The sequence below is a fragment of the Thalassophryne amazonica genome, chromosome 17 (genome assembly GCF_902500255.1).
Source record: "Thalassophryne amazonica chromosome 17, fThaAma1.1, whole genome shotgun sequence".
NCBI lineage: Eukaryota > Metazoa > Chordata > Actinopteri > Batrachoidiformes > Batrachoididae > Thalassophryne > Thalassophryne amazonica.
In genome coordinates this window covers 54,067,998-54,077,678 of record NC_047119.1, presented here as the reverse complement: position 1 = coordinate 54,077,678, position 9,681 = coordinate 54,067,998, and the positions used below count along the sequence as shown (strand labels likewise).

The 9,681-nt window shown below is 45.6% G+C and overlaps 1 protein-coding gene across 3 annotated transcripts in view; it reads right to left on the bottom strand.

The window, feature by feature from the left end:
* Positions 1 to 2,083: 2,083 nt before the first annotated feature.
* LOC117529029 (poly [ADP-ribose] polymerase tankyrase-1) overlaps positions 2,084 to 9,681 on the bottom strand; it is a 211,339-nt gene continuing 203,741 nt past the window's right edge. For all 3 annotated transcript variants that reach the window (XM_034191721.1, XM_034191719.1, XM_034191720.1), the window contains 6 exons: positions 7,521 to 7,618; positions 5,021 to 5,095; positions 4,815 to 4,920; positions 4,454 to 4,640; positions 2,291 to 2,447; positions 2,084 to 2,203 (listed from right to left, as the gene is read on the bottom strand). In XM_034191721.1, the coding sequence (XP_034047612.1) occupies positions 2,117 to 2,203; positions 2,291 to 2,447; positions 4,454 to 4,640; positions 4,815 to 4,920; positions 5,021 to 5,095; positions 7,521 to 7,618 (710 nt within the window). In that variant the 3' untranslated portion in view covers positions 2,084 to 2,116. The remainder of the gene's footprint in view (positions 2,204 to 2,290; positions 2,448 to 4,453; positions 4,641 to 4,814; positions 4,921 to 5,020; positions 5,096 to 7,520; positions 7,619 to 9,681) is intronic.

The window sequence follows — 9,681 nt, the reverse complement described above, 5'->3', positions numbered from 1 at the left end:
AAAGAACCGTTCAGTGATGGTGCGGGTTAGGGTTCGGCTCGCAATGTGGTCCGCAAAATACAAACATATCTGTAGGTAAAATGCAGCTCACGAGAGGGCACTCAAGGCTTGTGTGACTGTTCCTGCGACTTCTGACTACCATAGAAAAATAAAAACTTCAACATTACTGATAACTTAACAAGACAACGGAGAAGGCCCGAAAAAATGCCACCAAAAAGAAAATCACTCTGCAGATTACAAGTTGCGACTGGTGAAATATGCATCCGAAAACGGTAGCCGTCACAATATTATCATCTGAACTTTTCATGTTAACATACCTGTATGTCCATGCGACTTATAGTCCAGTGCGACTTATTTATGGTTTATTTTTCTTTATAATGAATAAAGTGGCTGGTGCGACTTATACTCCGGTGCGACTTATAGTCCGGAAAATACGGTATGTATATTAGAGTCCGGCCAGTGGTAAGCAGACGTGCCAGGACTGTACCGAGTCGAGCATGAGTAAACCGGCTGGCATTTTGACCAAGTACTGGGTGTGGAGTGGTAGGCGTGTAAATTTTTGTGTGTCAAACATGGCCAGAAGAGATGTGTCATAAGTGGTTATGACGCGATGTGACATAAGTGGTTATATCATGGTGTGTCATAAGTAATCATATCGCGGTGTGCCGTAAGTTATGTTGTAAGTGGTTATACTGTGGTGTGTCATAAGTAGTTATGTTGCGGTGTAAGTGGTTTTGTCACGGTGTGCTGTAAGTCATCATGTCGCGGTGTACTGTAAATTGTTATGTTGTAAGTGGTTATATGGCAGTGTGTCATAAGTAGTTATGTCGCGGTGTAAATGGTTATGTTGCGGTGTCCTGTAAGTGGTTATGTTGCGCGTGTTGTAAGTCGTCATGTCGTGGTATGTCGCAGGAAGTTATGTCGTGGGGTGTCGTAAGTTGTTATGTCATAAGTGGTTATGTCACGATGTAAGTGGTTATGTTGCAGTGTGCTATAACTGGTTATGTCACGGTGTCCTGCAAGTGGTTATGTTGCGGCGCGTTGTAAGTCGTCATGTCGCGCCGTGCCGTAAGTCATTGTGTCACAGTGTATCGTAAGTCGTTATGTCGCAGTGTGTTGTAAGTCGTTATGTCGTGGTGTGTCGTAAGTCATTATGTCGCGGTGTCGTAAGTCGTTATGTTGCAGGAAGTTGTTATGTCGTGGGGTGTCGTACGTTGTTATCTCATAAGTGGTTATGTCGCGGTGTAAGTGGTTATGTTGCAGTGTGCTATAAGTGGTTATGTCACGGTGTCCTGCAAGTGGTTTTGTTGCGGCGCATTGTAAGTCGTCATGTCACGCCGTGCCGTAAGTCGTTGTGTCACAGTGTGTTGTAAGTCGTTATGTAAGGTATGAAGGAAGACACAGATGTGAAAGAGAGAAAGAATCCGTTTGTGTATTTTTCGTATGTTGCCATCCCACCCTCCAAAAAACCCCCCAAAAAAACAAAAAAACAATTGCACAAAACAGACTCTTAAAAAAAACAAGTGTCTCTGGTTCAGCCTGCAGTCAAACGCCTGCAGCTGATCTTAATGTTGCTGTCATGTTGATTATTATCAATAGGGGGCGTCGGTGCGCAGTAAGGAAAGGAGCAGCGTTGTGACGGCTGAAACAGAAACGCTCTCGGCTCAATAATAGCTGCCAGCGTGAGGATGATGCACGTTCACATCCATTTAAAGGCGGGTTTGGGTTCAGCACATGAACAGTGCAAAGTCCAGATGTTTACTTTTGGAATGTCACTGTTTTTAGGATCAAGCCCATGGAAAGAATTTTTTTTATTTTTTTTAAATGCGTTTACTTTACTAATCCAGATGGAATGTTGACTGATTGATTTTCTTCAAATAAATGATTTCAAAGTGAAATCTGAAGGATGGTTTGCAGCTTCAGACTGTGCGTGTGCTGTAACCCTGAAGCTCCAACAGGTGACCTCCTCCCCATCCTCCGAGGATCATCGGACTCCTGATGAGACTTCACCTCGTCTGGCTCACATTCTCTTCTGGAGACGTATTTATTCTCAGTCTGAGGTTTGTAACAGTTTCCGGTTCACTTCCTCTGCACATTGCCAAGCTGCAATTGTGTTTTAGGATTTCTGCTCGGCGGGGGCAGTGGGCGTGGCCAGACTCTCTGGCTTCATAATCTGGTAGGTGATCAAGTATTCTGGGTAGGCCTGTGGAAGAACATTAAATATTGCATCAATTAAAATAAATAAATAAACAAACCAATTCAGCGAGCACATGAATGCGAGTGCACTGACCTGCTCGCCTCTGTAGATAACATACTCCGCGTACGCCAACCCGTTGACGCTGGGTCGTCCTATCACAGAGTGATGTCCAGGGGGAGCGTGGGCCATCTTCATGGCACTGAACTGAAGGAACGACTTCCCCAGCGTGACTCTGCAGAACAGCATCTGCCTGAAATAAACACACACACATACACACAAACCTGAAGTGGCCAAATAAATAGACACCAGTAATGTTCATTGGAATATGAGGTCAAAAGCTGTGCAGTGGACCCTGCTGGTTTGTACTCGTATCCACAAAACGGTGCTGTTTTGTCTCATATGTGTGTGTGTGTGTGTGTGTGAGAGAGAGAGAGATCCACATTTTAGACCTCACTACATGAATCTTAAAATAAATCAAGACCAACCGTTACCCAACCCCAAGCTTCTACAAGGTCTTATCAAGGCATTGTAGAGTTCTTGTGAACACAAACCATCTGAGATTGGGTCCCCTGGTGTCTACGTGGACAATCGTCTACACTGAGCATTTCTACCAAGTTTCACCTTGACATAAAATGTGTTTGCCAAGATACTGCCTACACGAGGTTTCCAAGACTCAGGCCCCTGGTGGCCACAAGTGGAATCCAAATGTGCTCAACTTCAAACCTGTTCAAGGTTAGTGAGGTGATCTTGTGTAATGGGTTTCACTTTGACACACAGTCTTTGTCGAGATATTGCGTACACATCAACCACAACCACACAGACACTTGCTCACAGTTTTCTCTGCCTTCAGTGAGGCGGGTAAAAAAAAGTTGTAATTCTGTTTTCTACCACAACTGAACATTTCAGCTGTTATTTACATGACTGAAATGTTTACCATAATAATTCCAGACATTTCCCAGATCTAAAGATTTGGTGAGAGAGTAGATGAGTTAAAAACAACAACAACAACAAAACCCAAAATTGAAGGTCACAGTCACTCAGATCTCAAAGTGATGCAGGCGTTTCAGATTCAGTCTGAGGCAATACTGAAACTAGTGCTGTTATTGAAGTATTAGAATATTTTGTTCTTTATAGGGCACCGCAGTCTCGTTTGAGGGTGGGCGCTAAAGGGGTAAAATGTATATGATGTCATTTCTCTGCTTCAGGGGAAAAAACATGGCATTTTTTCTGACTTTTTGGGAAAATTACACGCAAACAAAGTGAAAATGCAAAGAAAAAGTGATGACGCAGAGGGAAAGTGGACACGTGTTGCGGTTTGTTTATGACCTGGAGCACAAACACGTTGAGGCGGCTTTGCAGGCAACAAAATGCAGCTACTCTGGTTAGCTGTGTAGGCTAACACTTACCGACACAACGTCTCCCATCGCGACTGCTTCGGTGATTGCAGCCAAAAACAAAACAGTACACCAATTTTTCATGTAAAGTTACTTGTATTTATTGCACCACGGTAGCGGGGGTCCCCTTAAGACTTATGGGGACCTCCAAAGTAGTCAAATCCTGCGATATCACGTAGGATTCTTATTAATGTACGATTCAGTAAAAAAAAAAAAAAAAAAAACCCCAAACGTAACATGTACAGTATCAAAGTTAACACATAAAAATATATACTGAAATACAAATGAATTCACACAGTATTTATTGCACAGTTGTTTGTGTAATGTGCTGTGACACAAAAAGGTGATAAAGTGCATTGTGAAGATGAAATAGATCAAGGTGTCAAACAATCGGTACTAATTCAAATATTCCGGTCAAAACGAAATAGTCAAGGCACAATTGTTGGTCGAGTGAGAAAAGCGCATGCTGTTTACCACGTCACTCCCGGCTCATAAAGTCAGACATGATTTCTATCAAAAACAGGAACACGTTTTACCTTCAGGAACCTTTTAGGATTTTGCAGAGACTGTTTTTTCTCTGATATGAGTGCTTTATGATGTCACAAAGATGACAAGCAGGTAAAAGAAAAGTCTGACTTCCCCTCTCTGTTAATTGCAGGAAGTAGTAAAGGCTGGTCAGTGTTACCTGTGAAGGTACGCACACTGAGCACCCTGATATTTTTGTAGTTCATTTGTTCTTGTCTGTGTTAATAGCTGCAGAATAAAAGTTTTTTTTTTTTTTTTCTGGCTGATCTGTAATACTCTGTAGTTCTTTGGTGCTGCAGACGAGGCGGTTTGTTCAACAAGAGTTCTGTGGTCTCACCTGTGGCACACGTAGCAGGAGCGGTCTTTGTGGGTGGGACATCCTGTACCTCCACCGATCCCGTACACATACTGGTTGCTTTTCGATGAGTTTTCTGCAAAATAGATGCCGGCGCCGAACATGCCACCAATGTAGGCGTGTCGCTCATCAAAACCCTTATGAATGATGGCGTTGATGAAGGGAGAGCCTAGAAAAAGTCAGAAATCATGTCCATAGTATTCAAACTCTAATACACTCCTTAAAAAATAAAATAAAACAATTGTGCACGCTTGAACATCTGAGCTGTACCTGACTGTCATTAATGCCACGCTCTTTACTGAATAAGAGAAGGAATCAGAACTTAATTAAATTCATCATTTACCGTGAAAGAGCATGCGCTCGTTATGATGGTTGTGATTTTCATCTGCAATTTCTTTTTGTCTGTGGGCGTAACGCTCCCGCAGCTTCTTATTCACCACCTTCTGAATCTGAAGCAGAAACATGACGAGGCGTGAACACAACGTGTCATGTGTGCCTTACAATGTAGTCTTGAAATGAAAACTAAACGCTAAACCTTAAAAACGTCACCTTAATGATGTTGTACCGACTGAAGACTCCGCCAGCGTTGCCTCCGTCTCGGTGTTCCCTGATGGTGCTCTGAAGCTGGGAGAAGAAACAGACACACAAATCACTTACAGGTTAAAAAGCAACATGTTTGGTCAACAAAAACAACATGACAACAGACTTTCAGGGCCCTATCTTGAAGAGCTGTATAACATGGTACAAGTGTATTTGGGGTACAGCTGTAAACCAAATATATCAATACTAATCGATACTAAAAATTACTATTGGATTTGCAATAATGCAGCAGATACTAAAAGCAGCATCGTCTCCTCCTCCGCTGAAAATAAGAATGAAAGCTAGCCAAAGAAAAAAGTCACAGAGCCGTGCTAGATATGAGGAGATTGCATTATATCTCCTTTTCTGTCTCATTTGGTATTGAAGTCATGACTCCAGGTCTGATGCAGATGAAGAACCAGCACTTCATAGGACACTGCTAGAGTCAGAGACATGCTACTATTTGTTCAAAAAGACTAGGAGCAGTGTTAGCTAGGACAAAACTACACTGTGTCTCATTTAAGTTTCGTCAATGCTGTGACTTCCAGGTCTGCTAACGGCATCATAGTAATGTTGCGTTCAAGATGACTCAAGTCAGAAACTTCCAAAATCGGTGTTCACTTGGACTCAAAAAACCCCCCAAAAAACCCCAATATGGATCTACACAATAACATAAAAGTAAGTCTATATTTCGAGGCCCATTGGTGCTGGTGCTTATCTCCAGATTCCGTAGCATCAAGTGAATGAGAGCCTGTGACTCCCTGTTGACGGGATGCCAGTTACTTCCCCAGCCGAGGCTCGTACCCATTTGCAGCGGGGTGGACTGAGACTATGTAGATTAAGTGCCTTGTCAAAGGACACAGACAGGTAGTGTGAGCGTGATTCGAACTCAGGTCTATATATTGACAGGCCAGCTCCTTATCCACTTAGCTAGCTGCTCTACAACATATTCAAGTAACATAATCAATAGGGCTGTTCATGTTGTATAGTGAAAAAATAAAAGTTGTGAGACATTTCGGGCCACATGTTTTTGTTCCAACTGGGGTTTTATAGGTGCAGACCAAATTTGAACTCAATAAGATAAGATTTAGAGGTCCCCCAGAGTGACACATTTTCCTCTCCCTCCGCTGGCAAGACGTCACCCTAACGGGAGAAGAGTCTGATGGCATTATTTTTCTTTTTCAGGTACATGCAAAAAGTGGTGGTTGATTGGTCACCCAGAGGAAATCATTACTGGAATTACTGGATTACTACATTGCTTGTTTGGGGAAAATTGTTGCTTTGTGGGGGACCCCTAAACAATGTCTGATTATAATCAAATTTGGCACAGAGCTTTTATTTCATTAGTGTAACAAAAACAACATGTGGCCCAAAAGATTTTTTAACATTTGACATTTTGAACAGGTGTAATAATCAAGCTTTGTGTTCTTCAAAGAAATACTGGTAAATAAGTTGTTTTGGCACTGGAGCCTATCCCAGCATCCCAGCAGTCATAGGGGGTGAGGCGTGGTACACCCTGGACAGGGCGGCAGTCTATTGCAGGGCCACATATAGACAAACAAACACATTCACACCTACGGACAATGTAAAGTTTCTAATCCACCTAACCTGCACTTCTTTGGATGTGGGAGGAGGCCGGAGCACCCGGAGGGATCCCACGCAAACATGGAAGAACACGCAAACTCCACACAAAAAGGGTGAGAATCGATCCCGTCACCTTCTTGCTGTGAGGCAACAGTGTTAACCGCTAATCCACTGTGCAGCCTATATACCTTATGTTATTCTCGGTAACAATCAGTATCAATCAACCTAGTGTGCTGCCATTTACAGTGTGGATTTAAGACAGAGCCTTTCTGGCAAATTCATGGATCTGCACCTGCCACCAGCATGTCAAAGTGCACCAGTGGAGAGCAGCCACCAAAGCTCCCTGAGGTGAAGGTATTTTTCTACGCATGTTTACATTTGTTTAAATGTTTTCAATTCAGTTTTGCTGCATTTAGAAGCAGAGCATAGCCATGTCACAGACCTACGTATGTAAGAGTATCTGACATTAAACAAGGATTTTGGTCATCAATAGTCCAAACACTTTCTTCTGCCTCGCAATAGATGTGCACCTGACCACATCTCAATTTAAGAGCAACATGCCCATGAACACATTGATGAGTGGAGGTAGAACATGTGTTCTGATGTCTGTCTGTTGTTAACTTGAAATGTATTCTGAATCATGTCAGATCTAATTACTGATTTAATTTCTAACAGCCCTATAATCCAGTAATATGGCGACACTTCGTGGCATTCTCCTGCAGACAGTGAGTGATTAAAATCACTAATGATGCACATGAGCAGGTTTCTTATTAAAAAGGCACTGAGCAAGATGGTCCATTATTTGACCACACTGCTGAATGATCAAGCGGCTGATGATGCAGAAACAGAGACATCAACCCCAACGTGTGTGTAAAACTGTGCGTACCTCTTCTTCCACGGACTGGAACTCCTTGTCATCCGGTGCCAGGTCGATCAGGATGGTGCCCTGACTGGAGCAGTGGAACGTCAGGTAAGGGTTTGCACCTGCAAAGACACATACTAATTGTGACTCACCAAACACGCAACTCAAAACAAAATGATGATGATGGTGATGATGATGCAAAGCTTCAAAATTTAGACTGGGTCTTCTTTTAAGAAAAAAAAAAGGTTTATGCTGCTAATTTCTAATTGCAGGGCTGCTGGTCCTGTTGGGGGTGGGGGTGGTAACTGGGCGGCCGTCGTTCCTTTTCGTGTGGAGGGTTTGCCCACTCTGCTGTGGGAGGGTTGGGGTCCGGTGCTTGCGCGAGGGGTGGATGCCTCTCCCTGGACCTCGGCACATGTGGCCTTTCATGCCCCTGCCTCTCCCTCTGGGTTTGTGGGGCCTGCCTGTCTCCCTCTGGCTCCACGGTTACCCCTGCCACTCTTGGGCCTCATCTCACACCTTCCCTGGTCGGGGGACTGCCCTGTGGGGTGGCTCATCTTTCTCTGGCTGCCTAGCCCTCTGTTTGTTTGCTCTCCCCCTGGGCTTCCAGTGCTCCTCCTGGACTGCCCGCCGTCTCCCTGTCTTGTGGTTGCCCTGGCACCTGCCTTGGGTCTGAGTGTGGGCTGCAGGGTTTGGTGGGGCCGGGGTGTGCAGCCCGCTCCCTGCACTGTTTCTCCCTTCCGCCGGCTACTTGGGGTTAGACCTCATGTGTCACACCCTTTTAATGCACTTCATTACTTCACTACTTGCATGCACATTACATATATTGGGTTTTAAGTAGCACATTATAGGGTTCATATAGGTTTGCAGTCAGGTGCTGGTGATGGGTTTGCAGGGCAGTGTGTGGCGCAGCAGTGTGCTGCAGCCTCCCACAGCAGTTACCATCCGCTGCTCCTGCCCTGCCTTTTTAATGCATACACTTTATTTCTACACCCTTTATTAAACACATTCACCACTTTAGAGTCGGGGTCACTAGGCGGTGGTGGGTTTGCTGGGCAGGCTGTGGTACAGCAGTGTACCGCGGCCTCCCACGGCAGTCTGCCACCTGCCATTCCTGCTCTGCTTTTAATGCAACACTTTATCCTTGCTCACTCAGGGGGTCACACACATCAAGGGAGATTAATTATAATAACAAGGGTGGGTTTGTTAGGTAGGGTAAGTGTGACATGTGGGGCTGGCCCCGGATGGCTGGGGATGTCTGGTGCACTGGGGTGGGGGGTGGACTGTCTGTCCTATTCTGCCGTGGTCTCGGGGCCCTACTCTTGGGCTTGTGGGGCCCAGGGTGCCGCGGCCCATTGGGGAGGTGGGTGTTGTGGTGGGTCACGTGTGATGACACTCGGGGGGGTGGATGGCTGTTGGAGGATGGGGGCCATGGAGTCTGGGGGGGGGTTGTCCCTCTCTCGCTTGGGTGGTCTCCTGATCTTGGGCTATGGTGTTTGGGGGTGGGGTCTTGGGTGGGGGGGTCCTGCTGGCTGTGTTGGAGGAGTCTCATGTGCTTCCCGGCTCGGGGGTTTTGGTCCCGCTCCTTGTCTGGGGGCCTCATTTTGTGGAACTCACCCTTTTGTGGGCCTATGCCGGCGCCCTGTGTGCTTCCCCTTCTGTGAGAGGCTGCTTCCTGTGCCTCCGTGAGGGGGGGGTTGTGCGTTTTGGCTCCGCCTGGGCCATTCCCCAGGCAGTTCGTCGGGCTGCCCAGGTGGGTGCCCTTCCTGGCCCCTGTGCCCTTCTACTGTCCTTTTTCTCCTTGTTTCTCCTGGGGCCCTGCAATCTAGACCACTTTCCATAGGCTGCATGCAATCACCCGTAGGGCTCTTGGCATGCCGGAGTGGTCCATGTCATATGGTAAGGTTCTGTACTTTTGTCTTGGCCCAACACACCAGCCAGAGTTGTGATCGGATATTTAGCTGTCATCTGGGTCTCTGTGTGTGGATGGTTAGGTGTTTGTGGCCATCACCACAATTCAGTTTTGAGTGATCTCAAGTGGATCAAGACTCTGGTGTCCTAGAATAGGGTATGGATGCTCACTAAATAGACAACAGACTGTTGCTGTCACTGCTTGTTCCTGTGCGGTTGTTTGTCCTGGTATGTGGGATTTTTGGGGCCCCGCCTCCTTGGTGTCTCACCTTTC